Source organism: Protomyctophum parallelum (assembly GCF_964188405.1).
Source record: "Protomyctophum parallelum genome assembly, chromosome: 18".
NCBI classification, from domain to species: Eukaryota; Metazoa; Chordata; class Actinopteri; order Myctophiformes; family Myctophidae; genus Protomyctophum; species Protomyctophum parallelum.
Window position 1 is genome coordinate 34500093 of NC_139716.1, and position 25206 is coordinate 34525298.

Consider the following 25206-nt stretch of genomic DNA (forward strand, 5'->3'; position numbering starts at 1 on the left):
TGTGTTGGTGAGGGATGGGACGGAAGAGGCGATGGAGAGCAGATGGGAGATGAACCCTTGACCTTGGGGGATGATTCGGATGGCGTAGTTTAGGTGGCCCAGGAGGGAGAGAAGCTGGTGTTTGGTGCATGTGGTGGAGATGAGGAAGTTGGAAATGATGAGGGTTATCCTGTCGAGCTTCTCTTTTGGCAGGGAGGCTTGAAATTTTACTGTGTCGAGCGTGATCCCGAGGAATTCGAGTGATGTGGACGGGCCTTCCGTTTTCTCTATGGACAGGGGGACTCCTAGTTCCTTGAAGACTGAAGTGAGGGTGACGATGCCGTCGGCGGGTGGGGAAGAGGGAGGGGAGATGATGAGGAAGTCGTCTAAGAGATGGATTAGGTAAGGAATTTTGTGGGTGTTTGTGAGGATCCAGCAAAGGGCTTCGGACAGGCAGTCGAAGAGTTTGGGGCTGCTTTTACACCCGAAGGTGAGCCTGACTGCAAAGTAGCAAGATCCCTTCCAGCGGACGCCGAAGAGGTGCCAGAAGTCGGGATGGATTGGCAAGATTTTGAAGGCGCTGACGATGTCTGCCTTTGCTAGCCAGGACCCTTTACCGGCAAGTTTGATGAGGGCGATGGCGTGGTTGATGGAGACGTAACGGAGGGAGAAGTCTTCGCTTGGGATTAGGCTGTTGATGCTCGGGACTGGGGTGCCGTGTGGTGCTGAGAGATCGATTATGATGCGTTTTTTGCCGGAGTATTTCCTTGTGGCGATGCCGAGGGGGCTGATGCGGAAGGTGGGGAATGGGGGGAGGTCGAAAGGTCCGATCATGAACCCTTCTTTGACTTCCTTGGCGAGGAGACGATCCACCTCTTCCGGCTCCTGTAGGCCGGACTGGAGGTTTTTGCAGGTGAAGGAGGACGAAGGTACGGCTATGACGCCGGGATGGAAGCCGTCGCTGAAGCCACGGATGAGGAATTGGACGAAAGCGGGGTCGGGGTGGTTTTGGAGGGCTGAAGCGAGTGCTGGAACATTGACCGGTGTGGAGAGGTGCTTACCGAATTTGACGGGGTTGTGGGCGCAGCCTGGACGGGCGTGGCCTCCGGCACAGTAGGTGCAGATGTGGAGGAAGCGACAGGAAGACATCCCGCAGCCTCCGTCGTTGTAATTGTTGCATATAGGTTTGCCTCCTTTCGTGAATGTGGGTCTGCCTTTCTTGTCTACTCCGTTAATGGATGGATTGGCGGAGGACGAGCTGGCAGACGTGTTGAGGAGCGAGGGGATCTGGGCTTGGGTGGTGGATGGAGGGGCTGGCGACAGGCGTGTGAAGGCGGAGGCGCGGGAGTTGTAAGCCTTGGAGGAGCTTTGAGGCGGGTTGACGTGAGCTGGGACAGTGCAGGTGGAAGCTGGATGCGATGGAGCCAGGCAGAGAGTGCAGGGGAGTGAGGCTCTGGCCGCGAAGGTGCGGCAGTACAGCTCGCTGTCTAGGACTCCCCAGTATGTTTGCTCATTAAACTGGCTGAGACGGGCTGCGGCTTCGGAGGCGAACTGGACATGATATTTGTAGAAGCCGTCGCCTCCGAAGCGGAGGGCGAGGTTTGTAACGATGAGTATGTAGTCATCTAGCTCTTGGCGGCGGGCGGGGTACGGGGAGCAGATGACGTCTCTGAGGAGGGAAAAAGCGTAAGTGAACTCGATGGGGGAGAGCTCTCTGGATCGGTTGGGTTTCCTCTTGTCGGTGTTTCGTCCGTCTGGGGAGGTTGGGATGGGATCGGAGATGGATGGCATGATGAGGAGGGCGAGGTCTATGTATTTACCCTGGAGGATCTGTTGACGGAGGCTGGATGGCACTGGAGATGGGCGGGAAGAGAACGATTGGGGATGGCGAGAGGGTGGCATGGCTGTGGCTAGGGTGAAGTTCCCTCCGGGTTGGATGGCGGGACCTGGGTCTGGGAACTGAGTGGGGAGCTGCTGGTGGAGGGGGAAGGGCGCTGGGGCAGTTGGCAACCCGGTGCCGGAGTTCTCTGCCTGAGCGCTCGGCTGGAAGTTGAAGTTGGCACTTCCTGCCGGGGTGAAATGGGCTGGTGTGAATGAATAATGAGCGGGGGGCACTGGCATCACGGTGCCGGGCGCTACGGAGCTGCCAAAGTGGTGCTGCTGGCTGGATGAGGTGCTGGGGACCCCCGCTTGGGGCTGCTGGTGGTGGTAGAAGGAGACGGCGGGTTCAGTGTAGCGGTGGCTGTAGCCTCCGAGTGGAGCGGCCCCCTCTGAGGCTGACTGGTGTCTGCGGCTTCTGCGGGCAGCAGGGGGCGCTGGGGACCCAACTTCGGAGTACCGCGCTGGAGCTGACTGCCGCTTGCGGCTTTGATAAGCGACGGGGGGCGCTGGTGGCCTTGGTGGTTGTTTTCGGCCTCCTCGGCCAGTAGGGGGCGCCGGCATCTCAAAGCCGGCTGTCCCTGCTGGTTCTGGCTGGTGCCGCCTTCTGTGGCCGGTAGGGGGCGCCGGCATCACTAAGCCGGCTGTCCTTGCTGGTTCTGGCTGGTGTCGCCTTCTGTGGCCAGTAGGGGGCGCCGGCATCTCGGTGCCGGCTGTCCCTGCTGAGGCTGGCTGGTGTCTGTACCTTCTGTGGCCAGTAGGGGGCGCCGGCATCTCGGTGCCGGCCGTCCCTGCTGGGGCTGGCTGGTGTCTGTAGCTTCTGTGGCCAGTAGGGGGCGCCGGCATCTCGGTGCCGGCCGTCCCTGCTGGGGCTGGCTGGTGTCGGCCTCTACGGGCAGTAGGGGGCGCCGGCATCCCGGTGCCGGCGATCCTTGCCGAGGCTGGACGGTGTCTATGGCCACTGCGGTCAGTAGGGGGCGCCGGCATCCCGGTGCCGGCGACCCCTGCCGAGGCTGAGCGTTGTCTATGGCCTCTGCGGTCAGTAGGGGGCGCCGGCATCCCGGTGCCGGCGGTCCCTGCCGGGGCTGGCCGCTGTCTGTGGCTTCTGTGGACGATAGGGGGCGCTGCTGGGGCTGAGTGATAACCGTGGGTTTGGAAGGTGGCGGGGGGTGCGGGGGGTGCCAACGTGGAGATGTGGTCAAATACGGAGGCTGGTATAAACGTTTGGGCATTTGGGAACCTATCTAAAGCTTGGAAGTGATGCTGCTGGGAGTGGTGCATAGAGGCTAGCATGGAGGAGGAGGGAGTGGTGACGTCATGACGTGCGGGTGCCGCGGGGTGTGTGGCCGTGGTGACGTCGCCAGGAAGTGGACGGTGGGAGGAACGTGAACGTTGTTGTTGTGGTGGGCTGGTGGACGTGAGAGCGAGGAAAAGTGAAGCTTTGTTATCGGAGCGGTGGAATTTAATGCTTTTGGATTTAAGTGCTTTCTGCAGTGAGATGACGGTCCAGTCTGAGATGACAGTGTCGGAAACATTTCTAGTTGGTGCGAGGTGACTATGGGGAGTACGAGTGGAGTGCATTACGAGTGGAGCTGCATTACGAGTGGGGTGAGCTGGTGCTACGTTACCGAACCTGTGTGATGATCGTGCGGGAGGGGGTGGAAAGCGGCGAAGACGGTGAGTGGGTCGGCCTCTGTTCTGTGGGCCGGGAAAGTTTGAAATTGAATCGGTGGAGCTGGAGTTGTCATCTCTTTGCTGGCGAGAGAGGAGAGAGGAGGTTGGGGGGGCGTGAACGGCGGGCGCCGGCGGGTTGATTGTTGTTGGGCTGAGATACGAAGTGTCGACGCTGCTGGGTGACTCGGGAATCTCAAATATTTCTCTGTACTGCTCGTCTTCGTCGAAAGATGAATAATGGTCGCTGTCGGAGCTTGGACCACCGAATATGTCCTCGTCGGACACCGCGAGGTTGAGGACGTCGTCCTGGTCCATGGTAGATGGTCGAAGTTTAAAGATTAGATTTTTTAAACAAACGCTTGTGTTCTCTCGTATCTCGTGTGACAAGAAATGAGAACAGGGGAGAGCCAGTGGTTAGATGGGCTGGTTATATATGGGTGGAGGTGGCTTGATTGGAGATAGCTGATAGGAGGTGGAGGTGGCTGCATTGGGGGTGTGGTCCTGACCCTGAATCTCAGTTATCTCTAACACCATAAAGAAGCAGCTTGGACTCCTCATGCATAGAAGGAAGCATGAGGTCAGTCTGCTGCCCCCCCAGGTTGGCAGATGAAGTGTAACGCCCAGGATTACATTAGATAATTGACACTGGGTGAAAAAATGGGTTGCAAAATCATGGGATAAAATGCACAGAACGCGTCATCAACGCACAGAACACAGCTACTGAGATCATGCATGTACTGTAGGTCAGTTAGTAGATGGCTATACTGAGTCCATAAAAGAAAATAGCAGATCTACAAGCTCATGGCCCGGCACAGAGTGCCACGCTACGAGCTTGTAGATCTGCTATTTATTTGAAAAATCGCGAAAATGTGGCGCAAATCTTTGAATATTATATTCTTTCAGAGTGAACGTTTTTAACTCTACCCTGGAACAACATATTTTCAGATTGGGGTCGGCGGCCAATTACATATATAATGTTGGGGGTCCTTGACATGAGATAGTTTGAGCACCGCTGATATAGAAACATGGGTTTTTCAGACATTGTGTAGAATCTGGTCTCAGGTCAGAAGGGGTTAAGCGCTCAGTGTCTGACTTGTCCTTTGCAGCTACATGCCAGTGGGAATCCTGTTCCTGATCGCCGCCAAGATCATCGAGGTGGACGACTGGGAGATCTTCAGGAAGATGGGCCTCTACATGGTCACGGTGCTGAGCGGGTAACACTCACGCACGCACACACGCACGCACCATAGGCACGCACGCACGCACGCACGACATGGTACCAAGGTACCAAACGTGAAAGTCCTCATTGTGCAGAATGTGTCTCATTTCAAGTTTTCAAAATTATATAACAATCTTTTGAGAATAGCAGATCTACGAGCTCAGAACGCGTCGCTCTGCGATGCGCCAAATATGTGCAGGGGCTGAAGTGGTTAATGTACATTTTGTCATAATAATCACAGTAAAAGTAGGCTAGTGAAAAGTGATACTTAAAATGTTGGCTTGAGTAAATGTACTTAGTTACTTTCCACCACACGCACGCGCACGCACGCACACACACACACACACACACACACACACACACACACACACACACACACACACACACACACACACACACACACACACACACACACAGGGATTTACGGCTGACATTTGGGGCTGATTCGCGCTCCAGAGATCCTGTAAAAGAAAAAAGCTGAGCTCTGCCTGTGCGCTGATAAGGGCCAAGGACATTTAAAAGTGCTCGGGCTGCAGATGCGGTTAATGAGAGCATGGGTCGGCCGTTCAGCCCCTCCTCCGCCTCTAAATCTTAACGGACATGGGCTTAAATACTATGGACAGTAAATCCCCGTCGCGTTAACTCGGTCGGCGGTGCTTGGGTTGTGTGTGCTCAGAGGGAGGATGGATGCGTCTGGGAACGTCGCAAGTGTGTCCACTCACACAGCAACCAGGGAGGTTAATGGTGAATCGTTTTAACCGTTAAAACCAATTATAGGATTTGTAACCCATTGACACATTGACTACCAGTATTTAAAACATCTTCTATCCTGTTGCCTGCCGAGTTTTCGGAGAGTTCTTTTCACTAACCTTTGAAAAACCATTGAATATTCTTTGTGGCTCCGTTCCGTGCACGGATGGCTTCACGCGTGTCCTTAGAATCAGAAAAATAATCATCATCCATACGCGCCAATCGGTTTGAAAGCTGAGATCAGATGTTTGGCCCCTCAGGCTTGTCTCTGATTGGTTGTCTGTCCTCTCAGGCTGGCCATCCACGCCACCGTCTGTCTGCCGCTCATCTTCTTCATCATAGTGAGGAAGAACCCGTTCACCTTCACACTGGGCATGGCCCAGGCCCTGGTCACCGCTCTGATGATCTCCTCCAGGTGTGTGTTCGTGTGTGTGTGTGTGTGTGTGGGTGGGTTCATGTGCATGCGCGTGTGTGCATGCGTGCGTGCGTGTGTGCGTGCGTGCGTGCATGCGTGTGTGCGTGTGTGTGTGATGGCCCAGGCCCTGGTCACTGCACTGATGATCTCCTCCAGGTCAGTGTGTCATTTTTGAATAGCCAACGTATAAAATCTGGATAAAGGGGTTAAAATGATGCTGCGATGCTGTATTAACAACTTTAGCTGGGTACCTCCTGGGAAAAAAATAATCCACGTATCGTTGAAATACGGAGATCCAAGTTGTCTGTCTGACTGACTGCTCCTGTGTGTTTCCGTAACAGCTCGGCCACGCTGCCCGTCACCTTCCGCTGCGCCGAGGAGAACAACCGCATCGACAAGCGCATCACGCGCTTCGTTCTGCCGGTCGGCGCCACCATCAACATGGATGGCACCGCGCTCTACGAGGCCGTGGCGGCCATCTTTATCGCCCAGCTCAACGACTACCAGCTGGACGTGGGCCAGATCGTCACCATCAGGTGGGTGCCGCTGTTCCCATGGATATTAAACAATATCGATGCCTCATTGGGCGCTGCAGTTCATTGGAGCAACGTGTATCCACGCTAAACCACGCTGCCACTCGAGGGACTACTGGCCAATCACAGCGCGACTTTTCCGGGACTTGTCAGACCCGGACGTCCGCTCTGTGTCACGCAGAAGCTTCTGTGTAGCACTAGTCTCGCTGCGAGAGCTTATGCGAGACTCGCGTGACCTTCAGAGAAAGTTGTCTGGCTACGCGAGACTAGTGAAGCATCAACGCGGAAGCTCGCCCTCACTTGAGCACACACACGCCCCAGAGCCGAAGAAGGTGTCTTACCTTTCTATGTCTATTGGTTGTTCCTCCATCAGAAGACATGATGGAGATTAGATTATTATTGTCAAGGAGGACGCCCACATTGATCTGTATTTGGCCCACGGAACCCCCATCTGAAAATAATTTCTGCCAGGGACCCCGTACAAGATTTAGTCAGGATTCACTAGTTGGAAGAAACACACTATTGGAAGGTTTAAGGTTTTTATTGAATGAGAGAATGAAGTGATGAGGGTTGTGATGATGAGGAGGAGAGCGGGGCGTGGGTTCCGGGGGTTCGCCGACCCTGAAGTCTTTGGGGAAGGGGTCGTGTGGCGGTCAGCCCGCGGCACACGTGGGGCGTGATCGCGTGGCGGTCAGCCCGCGGTACGCTGGAGGCGTGATCCCCCGTGGGAACTGTGAGGAAGGGACGAGGTGAGGAGAGATGGAGGAGAAGGAGCAGTGGAAGCTGCTGGTCTTGAGGTGGTGATGGGGATGGTGGCGGGATACGAAAAGCATAGAGGATGCTGGGTTGTCTGAGGCGGGTATAAGTAGGCTGGGTAGATTGGCAAGGAGGGCGGAGGATGGCATGAGGGCATGGTCAAGTGTGTTTCTCCGCCTCCTGAACATCAGTTGTTCCAACTCCATTTCACTAGTTGGAAGAAACACACTATTGGAAGGTTTAAGGTTTTTATTGAATGAGAGAATGAAGTGATGAGGGTTGTGATGATGAGGAGGAGAGCGGGGCGTGGGTTCCGGGGGTTCGCCGACCCTGAAGTCTTTGGGGAAGGGGTCGTGTGGCGGTCAGCCCGCGGCACACGTGGGGCGTGATCGCGTGGCGGTCAGCCCGCGGTACGCTGGAGGCGTGATCCCCAAAAGGACTACGGGGGCGACTACTAGGCCAGGGAGTTGTGGGCCTGTTTGATGTCGTGGAGGGAGGAGCGGATGTAGGTCAGGTATGCCTGGGAAGACCATCTACCTAGCAGGCGGACGGTGTGGTCCTGGAGGCCTCGGCTGGCAGCTGTGGAGGCAGCGCCGATGCGGAAGGAGTGGCCGGAAAAGTTTTCCGCAGGGTAGCCTGAGATGGTGAGGATTTGGCGGAGGTGGAGGAGGAACCAGCCACGGGTAGCGACGGTTCCGTGTTCGTCGATGAAGAGGGGGTCCTGGGGGAGAGCGTGCTGGGATTGTCTGAGGCGGACGTGGTTGGCCAGGGATTCAAAAGGACTGGTGGGAGAGTTGAGGCGGAAGAAGTAGATGGGGATTGGGCGATGTTGGGAGGTCTTGCTTCGTTTCAGGGTGAAGACCAGTGTGTCGTGGTCGTGGGAAGTTATGTCGGAGAGGCAGGGGTGGATTGCGGGGTCGAAGTTCCGGTTGGCGGCTGTGAACTCCGAGCGGCGGAGGAAGCCGTAGAAGGCGAGGAGGAACATGGATTCGAGGGTGGAGTTGAGGGTTTGGTTGGCGTAGCCGGATCTGACGGTGTGGATGCAGGAGGCCAGGATTTCTATGGTGAGGGGGAGGCGCCGAGGGGGGAGTCGTGGTTCGCCGCGCTGTAGGCCTTTGAGTTGGAGAAGGATTTGGGGGTGCTGAGTGAAAGGATGGGGTGAACCGGTTAGGAGTTTGGTGAAGAAACTGATCCCGCAGAGGTAGACTCGGATTGTGGAGGAACGGGTGGAGAGGGCAGAGGCGCTGTGGCTGATGTAGGCGGAGAGGGAGAGGAGATCGAGGGAAGGGAAGGGTAGGTTGTGGCGGAGATGGAAGGACTGGAAGTTGATCCAAGCTGTCCGGTAGGATGAGAGGGTGGAGTCTGCTATGCTCAGCAGGACGGATTGCTGGGACTGGAGGATGAGGTGGTGGAGAGGATGCTCTAGGGGAAGGTGATGTCGAAAAATGGAGGGACTGGGACCGGAAGGGGATCGCTGTTGCTTGCTGCACTGGGGGAGGTCCATGTAGTTGGAGAGTAGGAGGGTGATGCGGTTGAGCTTGTCGGGGGGCAGGGAGGCTTGGAGTGAGACAGTGTCCAGAGTGATTCCTAGGAATTCGAGGGAGGTGGAAGGGCCCTCGGTCTTCTCTAGGGCGAGGGGGACGCCGAGGTCATTGAAAAGGGAGGTGAGTGTGGTGAGGCCGGATGCGGGGGGTGCGTGAGGGGGAGTGACGACGAGGAAGTCGTCTAGCAGGTGGGTGACGTAGGGGAGCTTGCAGTTGTTGAGGAGGATCCAGCAAGGGCTTCGGCGAGGGTGTCAAACAGCTTTGGGCTGCTCCTGCAGCCGAAGGTGAGGCGGACGGCGAAGTAGTAGGCGTCCTGCCAGAAGACCCCAAAAAGATGCCAGCTGTCGGGGTGGAGGGGGAGGACTTTAAAAGCTGCGGTGACGTCGGCTTTGGCCAGCTGGGCGCCTTGGCCGGCGAGTCGGATGAGGTTTATGGCGCCATCTATGGTGGCGTATTGCATGGAGAATGGGGGGCTGGGGATGAGGCTGTTGATGCTGGGGGTGGAGGTGCCGTGGGGGGAGGAGAGGTCGAGGATGATCCTCTTTTTCCCTGAGTATTTCCGGGTGGCGATGCCGAGGGGGCTGATGCGGTAGATGGGGAATGGTGGGGTGGGCCGATCATGAATCCGTTTTTTTTTACTTCTTTGGTGAGCAGGGTGGTGACGGAGTCGGGGTCGGTGATGGCGGACTGGAAGTTTTGGCAGATGTGACTGTTGGTGGGGAGGGTGATGAGGCCGGGGGAGAAGCCGTAGTTCAGGCCTCCGAGGAGGAAGCAGGCGGTTGCGGGGTCTGGGTGGCGTGATGTGCGGCGGCCAGGGCGGGGATGTTGATGGGGGTGGAGAGGTGCCGGAGTAGTCAGCTGGGTCTGGAGGGATTGGTGGGGTGTTGGGGGCAGGAGGGGCGGGCATGGGCGCCCCCGCAGTGGGTGCAAACGTGGAGCATCCTGCAGACGGAAGCGGGGCACCCTATGCCGTTGAAGTTGTTGCAAATGGCCTCTGTGCCACAGTAAAGGACTGGGCGGCCACGTACGTCAGTTGTTTGTTTGGAAGCTGGGTATTGGGGGGTTCGTTGCGGGGGCGGGGCGCCGATGGCGAGGAGGGGGGGAAGACTGGAAGCTGGTTTGGTGGTGGGTTTGGTGGTGGGTTTGGCGGCGGTGTGGACGTGCTGACTGGCGGCAGGGTACTGGCTGGTGACGGGGGTGTGGGTGGCGGCGTGGACGCACTGGCTGGCGGGGTGGGTGGGGTTGCCGCAAAGGTTACAGGCGATGGCGAGCCTTCCTGCGAATATCCGGCAGTAGAGTTCCAGGTCTAGTTGACCCCAGTATGTGGCGGTGTTGAGCTGGTGGAGCCTTGCTGCGGCGGTGGCGGAGAACTGGCGGTGGTACTCTAGGAAGAGTGAGCCGCCGAACCTCACGGCTAGGTCTAGGATGGTGGTGTGGTAGTCGTCCAGCTCCTGGCGCCGGGCTGGGTAGGTGGAGCAGATGACGTCTCTGTAGAGTGAGAATGCCAGGCCGAACTCGGCGACGGTGAGGATGGCGGAGCGTGAAGGGGTGGGGTTGCGGAGTTGGATGGAGAGGTCTCCGCACTCAATGACGCGGGATTCTGAGTTGGTGGTGGAGGGACGGAGGAGGGTGGCCAGGTCGATGTCGTTACCTGAGAGAATCTGGTTCCGGAGGGCGGTGCAGATGTTCTGGGGGTTTCTTGCTGGGGCGTTGGGCGGGACGACTGCTGGGGTTGCTGTGGAGAGGGAGAAGTTGGGAGGACGGGGGGGGAGAGGGTAGGAGGGGTCGGAAAGGACGCTGGGGAGAACCAGCGTAGGGTGGTAGGTAGCCGGGAGGTGAGGGTAGGCAGGGTGAGCCTGTGGGAAAGCAGGAGAAGCCAGGGGGACGGTGGGTGGAGCCTCGGCAGGAGAAGCCATGAGGTGGGTGGGGGGAACCCCGGCAGGAGAAGCCATGAGGTGGGCGGGGAGAACCTCGGCAGGAGAAGCCATGAGGGGGGCGGGGAGAACCTCGGCAGGAGAAGCCATGAGGGGGGCGGGGAGAACCTCGGCAGGAGAAGCCATGAGGGGGGCGGGGGGAACCTCGGCAGGAGAAGCCATGAGGGGGGGAGGGGGGACCTGGGAGGGCGGGTAGGCTGGGAGAGCCTGAGGGAAGGCCTGGATCAAAGCAGCCACGAGAGTGGCGATGGATGGGGGGATGGGGGGAGTTTGAGTGGGGGGGGTGGGGGGGGTGGGGGGTGGTGCGGGCTGCGCGGCGGAGGAGGACGAGAGGGAGGAGGTCAAGAGGGAAAGGAGGGATGTGAGGGTGTGGGGGGCAGGCACTGAGGTGGGGGGGTTTGGGGGGGTCTGGCTGATTGGAGGGATTGTGATGGCGGGGGGGAGGGGGGTGGTTGAGCTGGTTGGAATTGTGCCAACACTGAAGGTGGGGGGGGGAAGAGAGGTTGGGATGACGCGGGACCGCTTGGACCGGCGGGTGACGTCATCGGTGGTGGCCGCGCTGGGAGCGCGCCTCGTGACGTCATTGGTGGGCGCCGTGTTTGAGGAAGTTGAAGGAGTTGCGTTGTTGTTGTTGTTGGTGCTGTCGCAGAAAAGTTTGAACAAACCCGCCTTGTTGGTGGAGCGGACAAACGGAACGTTGAGCAAGCGGAGCTGCTTGTGAAGTCCTACTACCGTCCAGTCGGAGATGGCGGGTTGTGGCGGGCTTGGGTTGCTGGGAAGTTGCGAAGCGGCGGAGCTGCGGGTGGCGGTGAGGACGCGCCTGGAGCGCAGGGTCGCCTGGGTGGGTGGAGGGAGGGCTGGTGCCGGTGGTTGGTGGCGAGTCTCACGACCCTTCCTCTTCTCGGAGTGGAGCTTTCGGATACGGTCCCGAATGCGGCTCCGGATAAGGCTGAGCCTGGATGGCTGAGAGACGGCGGTCTGGGGGGCTGTGGTGGGACGGCTGTCATCGTCGCTGGACGTGTCAGTGTCAGGTATGAGCGTTGGGCTCCCCTGTCCGTCCGTGGGAGGATCGTCCTCCGAGGTGGAAGAAACCATGGCAGGTGAGCCGCTGGTTTTCGTGTTGCTGGTTTGTTTCTGTTGCTAGTATGTGTACGTGCGTGTGGCGTGTACGAGCATACGAAAAGCATAGAGGATGCTGGGTTGTCTGAGGCGGGTATAAGTAGGCTGGGTAGATTGGCAAGGAGGGCGGAGGATGGCATGAGGGCATGGTCAAGTGTGTTTCTCCGCCTCCTGAACATCAGTTGTTCCAACTCCATTATGTGGGACCCATACTCGGGACGGACGGACGAACGGACAGACGGATGGACAGACAATCACCAAACAAGAGCATGAGGAAAATACACTGGGGAACTCCAGGGAAACATACAGCGATAGTAGCCAGTATCTATCTCTGTTTCTGCTTAATGCTTTTGCTGCCACCCTGTGGCCACTGGTGGTACGATGTCTATCTTTCGCCAGAAACGTCAATATTTTAATCGTGATGCCGTTAAAAAAGTCACAAATCAGATCCGAACCTCGGATGGATGATCAACACCACGGACAGTGCCGTAGTATCCGAGAGAAGTTCGTAATTTAAACAGAACTCTATGGGATGCGCACGCATGTTTTGTGTGGGCGGGGCGGGGGTGAGCAAGGCGTTGCCTAGCAACCGGGCCAGTGCTAAAAGTAGATTTTTAGCTAAACCGTTTCATATTTGATATGAAGCGATATCTACAAGATATCTCGTAGTTGGTAGATAACGGGTGTTAATTAAACTACGAGTCAAAGAGATATATAACAGTGACAGTAGCCAGTATCTGTTTGTTTCAACATAACAGTGTCAGTATCCATGCACTCTCTGCTGTATTTTGCGTGTCTTAAGTACCAGGTCTTATTACTTCACTTAAGACCTGGAGGCGTGGTCAATGCTCTTTGGCCTGGTACTTAAGACACGCGAAATACAGCCCTACGCTCTGTTTCAGTATATATAACAGTGACACTAGGCAGTAGCCAGTATCTGTCTTTCTTTCAGCATAACAGCAACAGTAGCCAGTATCTGTGTTTGTTTCAGCATAAGTGACCGTGACAGTAGATCTGTTTCTGTTTCTGCATATAACAGTATCTGTTTCAGCATAACAGCAACAGTATCTGTGTCTGTTTCAGCATAACAGCGACAGTCGCCAGCATCGGGGCTGCGGGCGTCCCCAATGCCGGCCTCGTCACCATGGTGATCGTGTTAACGGCGGTCGGACTACCAGCCAATGATGTCACGCTGATCGTCGCAGTGGATTGGCTCCTGTGAGTTCTGCTTCCTGTCTGTGTGGTGTCCTTCGATCTGCACTTTGATTTGTGACTTTCAGAAACAGCATTTTACCGTAAATTATGTAATAGTAAAGGCATATGCAATAGTCTCTCTCTCTTTCTCTCTCTCTCTCTCTCTCTCTCTCTCTAGACACAATGTTTCTGTAATTCTTTTGAAGTTTTAGAGCAACACTATGGAAATAAACCCTCGGGTATCCTCAGTGATGACTGTAGCCTATGTCGGGAAAGTGCTATTATATATACACCCACTTCGAATGCTATATCAACCCATAATCACCAGTAGCTTACTCATCAAGACCATGCAATGGAGCCAGTAGGCTCTACTGGAGCCTACTCTCTCTCTTGATTTGAAATCGTGGATGTGAAATTACTGCAGCCAAACATAGTGAAACTGACTTAGGGTTAGGGGACTTAAGTGGCGGGTTAAGACTGTGGTTAGGGTTAGGGGACTTACATGGCGGGTTAAGACTAAGGTTAGGGTTAGAGTTAGGATTATATTTAGGGTTAGTAATAGTCGTCACGTCGGACAATGGCTGACAATAACAACGTCTCCACTCCACTAGAGCCTACTTGCTCCGTTATATGGAACCTACTGGTTGATATGGGATGATAACACTCGAACCCTCTATATTATGCACTATTGTGATATCACCAAATCAATCAATAATCAATCAGTACTGTGTCAGTAAGGTGTCATAGTTTTAGAAATATAGTGCTTTAAAATTTGAGACATTTAACATGGGGCTCAATGGCAGATTTTGGCACGTCAAAAAATCACTTTCACCTAGAAACTCCATTCCCACTTTTTATTATTCAGCTTACTATGGAGACACATGCTGGAACTTTTTACTTTGAAATGTTTTGTATATTCAGAGTTATTTAACTTAAACGCCCAATGCATTCTCTATGGCAATAGCACAAACTTTGGCATGCTACTAGTCCTACATACTTAAACCTACCAACCCCATTCTAGCCTACTTAGGTTCATCTTATGGTGGACATGTTTGCCTGAAAAGGAATCTTTGAAAGGTGTCATAGTTTTAGAAATATAGTGCTTTCAAATTTGAGACATTTAACATGGGGCTCAATGGCAGATTTTGGCACGTCAAAAAATCACTTTCACCTAGAAACTCCATTCCCACTTTTTATTATTCAGCTTACTATGGAGACACATGCTGTAACTTTTTTACTTTGAAATGTTTTGTAGATTCAGAGTTATTTAACTTAAACGCCCAATGCATTCTCTATGGCAATAGCACAAACTTTGGCATGCTACTAGTCCTACATACTTAAACCTACCAACCCCATTCTAGCCTACTTAGGTTCATCTTATGGTGGACATGTTTGCCTGAAAAGGAATCTTTGAAAGGTGTCATAGTTTTAGAAATATAGTTCTTTCAAATTTGAGACTTTTAACATGGGGCTCAATGGCAGATTTTGGCACGTCAAAAAATCACTTTCACCTAGAAACTCCATTCACACTTTTTATTATTCAGCTTACTGTGGAGACACATGCTGGAACTTTTTACTTTGAAATGTTTTGTAGTTTCAGAGTTATTTTACTTAAACGCCCAATGCATTCTCTATGGCAATAGCACAAACTTTGGCATGCTACTAGTCCTACATACTTAAACCTACCATCCCCATTCTAGCCTACTTAGGTTCATCTTACGGTGGACATGTTTGCCTGAAAAGGAATCTTTGAAAGGTGTCATAGTTTTAGAAATATAGTGCTTTCAGATTTGAGACTTTTAACATTGGGCTCAATTTTTGACGTGCCAATGTCTGCCATTGAGCCCCATTGTAAATTTGAAAGCACTATATTTCTAAAACTATGAAACATTTCAAATATTCCTTTTCAGGCAAACATGTCCACCGTAAGATGAACCTAAGTAGGCTAGAATGGGGTTGCTAGGTGTAAGTATGTAGGACTAGTAGCATGCCAAAGTTTGTGCTATTGCCATATAGAATGCATTGGGCGTTTAAGTTAAATAACTCAGAAACTATAAAACATTTCAAAGTAAAAAGTTCCAGCATGTGTCTCCACAGTAAGCTGAATAATAAAAAGTGTGAATGGAGTTTCTAGGTGAAAGTGATTTTTGACGTGCCAATGTCTGCCATTGAGCACCATTGTAAATTTGAAAGCACTATATTTCTAAAACTATGAAACATTTCAAATATTCCTTTTCAGGCAAACATGTCCACCGTAAGATGAACCTAAGTAGGCTAGAATGGGGTTGCTAGGTGTAAGTATGTAGGACTAGTACCATGCCAAAGTGTTGCGGAGGATGAGACACAAGTCTCATCCTCCGCAACACCCATTCTCATACACCGCTATACTTTTAAGTATGTTGCGGTAGAGAGAACGTCTGGCATGGGCTATAGCCCATATCGTACGGCATACTATAGCACGCCGTTTTTCATCATTTTTGAGTATTTGAAAAAAATGAAAAAGAAACTATGTTTTTTTTTTTTTTGAGTTTTTTGAGTTTTTGAAGAAAATAAAATCCTCGTTTTTCATCATTTTGGACCATGGGCTATAGCCCATATCGTACAGCATACTATAGCACGCTGTTTTTCATCATTTTTGAGGATTTGAAAAAAAAAAAAAAAGAATACTGCTAGAATTGCAGTAAATGAAGCTCAATAACACTAGCATTAAACTAGGAAGAGTGGGATTTGAACATGAACTCTCTGTGCTGAATAACCCCTACTACACCATCACTCAGTAACATCACTGAGTAACATCTGCCTCTTTGTACTGTTGAAGCGATCTTTTGTATGTTAGCCTTCAGATAGTATCAAGGTGAGTAATCAAGGTGCTGGAACGGACCATCGGGAGACGGTGCTCTCTCCCCCTGTTTCCTGAAAAGTAACAGTCGGGGGTTATGTTTGAAAGAACCCTGTCCACCTAACATTTTACAGATAAGAATTAGGTCAAACGTTTACAAATAAAATAGCAATAAAATAGCAATGCATTTTGGCCCATCATCTGACAGAATAGTCTGTGTATTTGCATACTGGGCCCCGATTATAATCGTCGACAATGGCAATGTCATTTTTCTTGACTTTTGACAATGAAAAAACTACACACTATAGTATATTTGTTTTCAAAAACCAATATGATTTCAAAAACCAATATGAAAATGATGAAAAAACGACATACTATAGTTCATGGTTTTGGCCCATCATCTGACAGAATAGGTTGTGTATTTGCATACTGGGCCCTGATTGGTGGCCCAAAACTTGGTTGGAAAGTACCTCTTTTATGTCTGGCTTCCAGGCCAGTTGGAAACGGTCACACTGAGAGGTGGTAAGAGTATGTTAAATTGGACATTTTCATGGTAAAAGGTTAGCTGGACAGGGTTCTTTCAGACATAAGCCCCAACTGTTACATCTCAGGAAACAGGGGGAGAGAGCACCGTCTCCCGATGGTCCTTCCCAGCACCTTGATGTCATGACATGGGACTTGAACCTGCCAACTGTCTGTAGCAGAGGCAACCGGTCAAGCGCTCCACACCATTGAGCCAAGGCACCTTGGGGCATTCAGGAGATTTCTCCTGGGGCATTCAGGAGATTTCTCCTGGGGCATTCAGGAGATTTCTCCTGGGGCATTCAGGAGATTTCTCCTGGGGCATTCAGGAGATTTCTCCTGGTGCTTTTGAGTTTTTATTTTTTATTCAAGCCTTGAAAAGTTCAAATTACTGCAGCATTGAGCTGTGGGAGGAACAGGCCTTGAACATGGAATGTCTGTACTGAAAGCCTGATGATTAGACCACTGCACCATCAGTCAGACACTCTCAGGCAAAGTCTCCTGGTAATTTTGAAGTGATCTTTTGTTCGTTAGCCTTCAGTTCGTAAAGTTTAAATAACACAGCATCATATTAATCAGATGTTTCTTAGCGCTGTTGAGGTCTTCTTTTGTATGATAGTGTAACAGCCGGGAATCGAACCCTGGTCTCCCACGTGGAAAGCCAACATCTTAACCACTACGACAATTAGAGTTCTGAGGTAGTCAGGCTGTGGCTGAGGCTGTGAGCCACTGCTAGAATAGCAGTAAATGAAGCTCAATAACTAGCATTAAACTTTAGGAAGAGTGGGATTTGAAAATGAACTCTCTGTGCGGAATAACCCCTACTACACCATCACTCAGTAACATCTGCCTCTTTGTACTGTTGAAGCGATCTTTTGTATGTTAGCCTTCAGATAGTAAAGTTGAAAGAATCAAGAGTTGAACATAGAATCACATTCATCAGAGTGTAACACCCAGGAATCGAACACAGGTCACCTGCACTGAAGGCCAACATCTTAACCACTAAGCCAAAGCAACTGCCTATGGCTCAGGGGAGACATGAGACTTTTGAGGTCATCAGGCTGAGGCTGTGAGCAAAAAAAAAAATATCAAAAAACGATGGGCTATAACCCATGTTTTTTGTTTTTTTTTTCATTTTTTTCAAATCTTCAAAAATGATGAAAAACGGCGTGCTATAGTATGCCGTACGGTATGGGCTATAGCCCATGGTCAAAAATGATGAAAAACGAGGTTACATTTTTTTTTCAAAAATAAAACAAACGATGGGCTATAACCCATGTTTGTTTTTTTTTCATTTTTTTCAAATCCTCAAAAATGATGAAAAACGGCGTGCTATAGTATGCCGTACGGTATGGGCTATAGCCCATGGTCAAAAATGATGAAAAACGAGGTTAATTTTTTTTTCAAAAATTCAAAAAACGATGGGCTATAACCCATGTTTTTTTTTTTTTCATTTTTTTCAAATCTTCAAAAATGATGAAAAACGGCGTGCTATAGTATGCCGTACGGTATGGGCTATAGCCCATGGTAAAAAATGATGAAAAACGAGGTTACATTTTTTTTTCAAAAAATCAAAAAACGATGGGTTATAACCCATGTTTTTTTTTTTTTTTCATTTTTTTCAAATCCTCAAAAATGATGAAAAACGGCGTGCTATAGTATGCCGTACGGTATGGGCTATAGCCCATGGTCAAAAATGATGAAAAACGAGGTTAAAAAAAAAATCTAAAATTCAAAAAACGATGGGCTATAACCCATGTTTTTTTTTTTTTTCGTTTTTTTAAAATCCTCAAAAATGATGAAAAACGGCGTGCTATAGTATGCCGTACGGTATGGGCTATAGCCCATGGTCAAAAATGATGAAAAACGAGGTTACATTTTTTTTTTCAAAAATAAAAAAAACGATGGGCTATAACCCATGTTTTTTTTTTTTTTTCATTTTTTTCAAATCCTCAAAAATGATGAAAAACGGCGTGCTATAGTATGCCGTACGGTATGGGCTATAGCCCATGGTCAAAAATGATGAAAAACGAGGTTACATTTTTTTTTCAAAAATAAAAAAAACGATGGGCTATAACCCATGTTTTTTTTTTTTTCATTTTTTTCAAATCCTCAAAAATGATAAAAAACGGCGTGCTATAGTATGCCGTACGGTATGGGCTATAGCCCATGGTAAAAAATGATGAAAAACGAGGTTACATTTTTTTTTCAAAAAATCAAAAAACGATGGGTTATAACCCATGTTTTTTTTTTTTTTTCATTTTTTTCAAATCCTCAAAAATGATGAAAAACGGCGTGCTATAGTATGCCGTACGGTATGGGCTATAGCCCATGGTCAAAAATGATGAAAAACGAGGTTAAAAGAAAAATTCAAAAATTCAAAAACGATGGGCTATAACCCATGTTTTTTTTTGTTTTTTTTTTCTTTTTCAAATCCTCAAAAATGATGAAAATCTGTGTGCTATAGTATAGCCGGGAATCGAACCCTGGTCTCCCACGTGGAAAGCCAACATCTTAACCACTACGACAATTAGAGTTTTGAGGTAGTCAGGCTGAGGCTGAGGCTGTGAGCCACTGCTAGAATAGCAGTAAATGAAGCTCAATAACTCTAGCATTAAACTTTAGGAAGAGTGGGATTTGAACATGAACTCTCTGTGCTGAATAACCCCTACTACACCATCACTCAGTAACATCTGCCTCTTTGTACTGTTGAAGCGATCTTTTGTATGTTAGCCTTCAGATAGTAAAGCCCCTGGGACTCCGAATCCATATTCAATACACACACTTTTGCTTCAACACTCAACAGCCTTGTGTGGCGCTGTGGACTAGTGCGCTTGGCTGTAAACCAAGAGGTTGTTGGTTCGAATCCACCTCGGGGACGATGGTGCTTTTAACATGATCTGAAGCAGTACTGTTTAAACATTCTAGCTCTGTTTAACTCAAAAGCACCAGGAGAAATCTCCTGAATGCCCCAAGGTGCCTTAGCTCAATGGTGTGGAGCGCTTGACCCGTTGCCTCTGCTACAGACAGTTGGCAGGTTCAAGTCCCATGTCATGACAGCAAGGTGCTGGGAAGGACCATCGGGAGACGGTGCTCTCTCCCCCTGTTTCCTGAGATGTAACGGTCGGGGGTTATGTTTGAAAGAACCCTGTCCACGTAAGGTTTTACAGATGAGAATTAGGTCAAACGTTTAAAAATAAAATAGCAATGCATTTTGGTACATCATCTGACAGGATAGTCTGTGTATTTGCATACTGGAGCCCGATTATAATCCTGGACAATGGCAATGTCATTTTCTTGACTTTTGACAATGAAAAAACTACACACTATAGTATATTTGTTTAATCATTTTCACCTTTTTTTTAATCGACATTTTCATGGTAAAAGGTTAGCTGGACAGGGTTCTTTCAGACATAAGCCCCAACCGTTACATCTCAGGAAACAGGGGGAGAGAGCACCGTCTCCCGATGGTCCTTCCCAGCACCTTGACGTCATGACATGGGACTTGAACCTGCCAACTGTCTGTAGCAGAGGCAACGGGTCAAGCGCTCCACACCATTGAGCCAAGGCACCTTGGGGCATTCAGGAGATTTCTCCTGGTGCTTTTGAGTTTTTATTTTTTATTCAAGCCTTGAAAAGTTAAAATTACTGCAGCATTGAGCTGTGGGAGGAACAGGCCTTGAACATGGAATGTCTGTACTGAAAGCCTGATGATTAGACCACTGCACCATCAGTCAGACACTCTCAGGCAAAGTCTCCTGGTAATTTTGAAGTGATCTTTTGTTCGTTAGCCTTCAGTTCGTAAAGTTTAAATAACACAGCATCATATTAATCAGATGTTTCTTAGCGCTGTTGAGGTCTTCTTTTGTATGATAGTGTAACAGCCGGGAATCGAACCCTGGTCTCCCACGTGGAAAGCCAACATCTTAACCACTACGACAATTAGAGTTCTGAGGTAGTCAGGCTGTGGCTGAGGCTGTGAGCCACTGCTAGAATAGCAGTAAATGAAGCTCAATAACTAGCATTAAACTTTAGGAAGAGTGGGATTTGAAAATGAACTCTCTGTGCGGAATAACGCCTACTACACCATCACTCAGTAACATCTGCCTCTTTGTACTGTTGAAGCGATCTTTTGTATGTTAGCCTTCAGATAGTAAAGTTGAAAGAATCAAGAGTTGAACATAGAATCACGTTCATCAGAGTGTAACACCCAGGAATCGAACACAGGTCACCTGCACTGAAGGCCAACATCTTAACCACTAAGCCAAAGCAACTGCCTATGGCTCAGGGGAGACATGAGACTTTTGAGGTCATCAGGCTGAGGCTGTGAGCAAAAAAAAAAATATCAAAAAACGATGGGCTATAACCCATGTTTTTTGTTTTTTTTTCATTTTTTTCAAATCCTCAAAAATGATAAAAAACGGCGTGCTATAGTATGCCGTACGGTATGGGCTATAGCCCATGGTAAAAAATGATGAAAAACGAGGTTACATTTTTTTTTCAAAAAATCAAAAAACGATGGGTTATAACCCATGTTTTTTTTTTTTTTTCATTTTTTTCAAATCCTCAAAAATGATGAAAAACGGCGTGCTATAGTATGCCGTACGGTATGGGCTATAGCCCATGGTCAAAAATGATGAAAAACGAGGTTAAAAAAAAATTCAAAAATTCAAAAAACGATGGGCTATAACCCATGTTTTTTTTTTTTTCATTTTTTTCAAATCTTCAAAAATGATGAAAAACGGCGTGCTATAGTATGCCGTACGGTATGGGCTATAGCCCATGGTCAAAAATGATGAAAAACGAGGTTAAAATTTTTTTTCAAAAATAAAAAAAACGATGGGCTATAACCCATGTTTTTTTTTTTTTTTTTTTTTTTAATCCTCAAAAATGATAAAAAAACGGCGTGCTATAGTATGCCGTACGGTATGGGCTATAGCCCATGGTAAAAAATGATGAAAAACGAGGTTACTTTTTTTTTTCAAAAAATCAAAAAACGATGGGTTATAACCCATGTTTTTTTTTTTTTTTTTTTTTTTTCAAATCCTCAAAAATGATGAAAAACGGCGTGCTATAGTATGCCGTACGGTATGGGCTATAGCCCATGGTCAAAAATGATGAAAAACGAGGTTAAAAAAAAAATCAAAAATTCAAAAAACGATGGGCTATAACCCATGTTTTTTTTCTTTTTTCGTTTTTTTCAAATCCTCAAAAATGATGAAAAACGGCGTGCTATAGTATGCCGTACGGTATGGGCTATAGCCCATGGTCAAAAATGATGAAAAACGAGGTTAAAAGAAAAATTCAAAAATTCAAAAACGATGGGCTATAACCCATGTTTTTTTTTTCTTTTTCAAATCCTCAAAAATGATGAAAATCTGCGTGCTATAGTATAGCCGGGAATCGAACCCTGGTCTCCCACGTGGAAAGCCAACATCTTAACCACTACGACAATTAGAGTTTTGAGGTAGTCAGGCTGAGGCTGAGGCTGTGAGCCACTGCTAGAATAGCAGTAAATGAAGCTCAATAACTCTAGCATTAAACTTTAGGAAGAGTGGGATTTGAACATGAACTCTCTGTGCTGAATAACCCCTACTACACCATCACTCAGTAACATCTGCCTCTTTGTACTGTTGAAGCGATCTTTTGTATGTTAGCCTTCAGATAGTAAAGCCCCTGGGACTCCGAATCCATATTCAATACACACACTTTTGCTTCAGTGTTTGCTTCAACACTCAACAGCCTTGTGTGGCGCTGTGGACTAGTGCGCTTGGCTGTAAACCAAGAGGTTGTTGGTTCGAATCCACCTCGGGGACGATGGTGCTTTTAACATGATCCGAAGCAGTACTGTTTAAACATTCTAGCTCTGTTTAACTCAAAAGCACCAGAAGAAATCTCCTGGATGCCCCAAGGTGCCTTAGCTCAATGGTGTGGAGCGCTTGACCCGTTGCCTCTGCTACAGACAGTTGGCAGGTTCAAGTCCCATGTCATGACAGCAAGGTGCTGGGAAGGACCATCGGGAGACGGTGCTCTCTCCCCCTGTTTCCTGAGATGTAACGGTCGGGGGTTATGTTTGAAAGAACCCTGTCCACGTAAGGTTTTACAGATGAGAATTAGGTCAAACGTTTAAAAATAAAATAGCAATGCATTTTGGTACATCATCTGACAGGATAGTCTGTGTATTTGCATACTGGAGCCCGATTATAATCCTGGACAATGGCAATGTCATTTTCTTGACTTTTGACAATGAAAAAACTACACACTATAGTATATTTGTTTAATCATTTTCACCTTTTTTTTAATCGACATTTTCATGGTAAAAGGTTAGCTGGACAGGGTTCTTTCAGACATAAGCCCCAACCGTTACATCTCAGGAAACAGGGGGAGAGAGCACCGTCTCCCGATGGTCCTTCCCAGCACCTTGACGTCATGACATGGGACTTGAACCTGCCAACTGTCTGTAGCAGAGGCAACGGGTCAAGCACTCCACACCATTGAGCCAAGGCACCTTGGGGCATTCAGGAGATTTCTCCTGGTGCTTTTGAGTTTTTATTTTTTATTTTTTATTCAAGCCTTGAAAAGTTCAAATTACTGCAGCATTGAGCTGTGGGAGGAACAGGCCTTGAACATGGAATGTCTGTACTGAAAGCCTGATGATTAGACCACTGCACCATCAGTCAGACACTCTCAGGCAAAGTCTCCTGGTAATTTTGAAGTGATCTTTTGTTCGTTAGCCTTCAGTTCGTAAAGTTTAAATAACACAGCATCATATTAATCAGATGTTTCTTAGCGCTGTTGAGGTCTTCTTTTGTATGATAGTGTAACAGCCGGGAATCGAACCCTGGTCTCCCACGTGGAAAGCCAACATCTTAACCACTACGACAATTAGAGTTCTGAGGTAGTCAGGCTGAGGCTGTGAGCCACTGCTAGAATAGCAGTAAATGAAGCTCAATAACTAGCATTAAACTTTAGGAAGAGTGGGATTTGAAAATGAACTCTCTGTGCGGAATAACCCCTACTACACCATCACTCAGTAACATCTGCCTCTTTGTACTGTTGAAGCGATCTTTTGTATGTTAGCCTTCAGATAGTAAAGTTGAAAGAATCAAGAGTTGAACATAGAATCACGTTCATCAGAGTGTAACACCCAGGAATCGAACACAGGTCACCTGCACTGAAGGCCAACATCTTAACCACTAAGCCAAAGCAACTGCCTATGGCTCAGGGGAGACATGAGACTTTTGAGGTCATCAGGCTGAGGCTGTGAGCAAAAAAAAGAAATATCAAAAAACGATGGGCTATAACCCATGTTTTTTTTTTTTTTTTAATTTTTTTCAAATCTTCAAAAATGATGAAAAACGGCGTGCTATAGTATGCCGTACGGTATGGGCTATAGCCCATGGTCAAAAATGATGAAAAACGAGGTTACATTTTTTTTTCAAAAATAAAACAAACGATGGGCTATAACCCATGTTTTTTTTTTTTTCATTTTTTTCAAATCCTCAAAAATGATAAAAAACGGCGTGCTATAGTATGCCGTACGGTATGGGCTATAGCCCATGGTAAAAAATGATGAAAAACGAGGTTACATTTTTTTTTCAAAAAATCAAAAAACGATGGGTTATAACCCATGTTTTTTTTTTTTTTTCATTTTTTTCAAATCCTCAAAAATGATGAAAAACGGCGTGCTATAGTATGCCGTACGGTATGGGCTATAGCCCATGGTCAAAAATGATGAAAAACGAGGTTAAAAAAAAAATCAAAAATTCAAAAAACGATGGGCTATAACCCATGTTTTTTTTTTTTTTCGTTTTTTTCAAATCCTCAAAAATGATGAAAAACGGCGTGCTATAGTATGCCGTACGGTATGGGCTATAGCCCATGGTCAAAAATGATGAAAAACGAGGTTAAAAGAAAAATTCAAAAATTCAAAAACGATGGGCTATAACCCATGTTTTTTTTTTCTTTTTTTTTCTTTTTAAAATCCTCAAAAATGATGAAAATCTGCGTGCTATAGTATAGCCGGGAATCGAACCCTGGTCTCCCACGTGGAAAGCCAACATCTTAACCACTACGACAATTAGAGTTTTGAGGTAGTCAGGCTGAGGCTGAGGCTGTGAGCCACTGCTAGAATAGCAGTAAATGAAGCTCAATAACTCTAGCATTAAACTTTAGGAAGAGTGGGATTTGAACATGAACTCTCTGTGCTGAATAACCCCTACTACACCATCACTCAGTAACATCTGCCTCTTTGTACTGTTGAAGCGATCTTTTGTATGTTAGCCTTCAGATAGTAAAGCCCCTGGGACTCCGAATCCATATTCAATACACACACTTTTGCTTCAGTGTTTGCTTCAACACTCAACAGCCTTGTGTGGCGCTGTGGACTAGTGCGCTTGGCTGTAAACCAAGAGGTTGTTGGTTCGAATCCACCTCGGGGACGATGGTGCTTTTAACATGATCCGAAGCAGTACTGTTTAAACATTCTAGCTCTGTTTAACTCAAAAGCACCAGAAGAAATCTCCTGGATGCCCCAAGGTGCCTTAGCTCAATGGTGTGGAGCGCTTGACCCGTTGCCTCTGCTACAGACAGTTGGCAGGTTCAAGTCCCATGTCATGACAGCAAGGTGCTGGGAAGGACCATCGGGAGACGGTGCTCTCTCCCCCTGTTTCCTGAGATGTAACGGTCGGGGGTTATGTTTGAAAGAACCCTGTCCACGTAAGGTTTTACAGATGAGAATTAGGTCAAACGTTTAAAAATAAAATAGCAATGCATTTTGGTACATCATCTGACAGGATAGTCTGTGTATTTGCATACTGGAGCCCGATTATAATCCTGGACAATGGCAAT

The 25206-nt window shown here is 48.5% G+C and overlaps 1 protein-coding gene across 1 annotated transcript in view; it reads left to right on the forward strand.

The window, feature by feature from the left end:
- The window catches only part of slc1a1 (solute carrier family 1 member 1), a gene marked incomplete at both ends in the record, with an annotated part of 82823 nt that overhangs the window by 21283 nt on the left and 36334 nt on the right, over window positions 1-25206 (forward strand). Inside the window, 4 exons of the mRNA XM_083789555.1 lie at window positions 4638-4745; window positions 5793-5915; window positions 6257-6451; window positions 12885-13019. Coding sequence (XP_083645681.1) covers window positions 4638-4745; window positions 5793-5915; window positions 6257-6451; window positions 12885-13019 — 561 coding nt within the window. The remainder of the gene's footprint in view (window positions 1-4637; window positions 4746-5792; window positions 5916-6256; window positions 6452-12884; window positions 13020-25206) is intronic.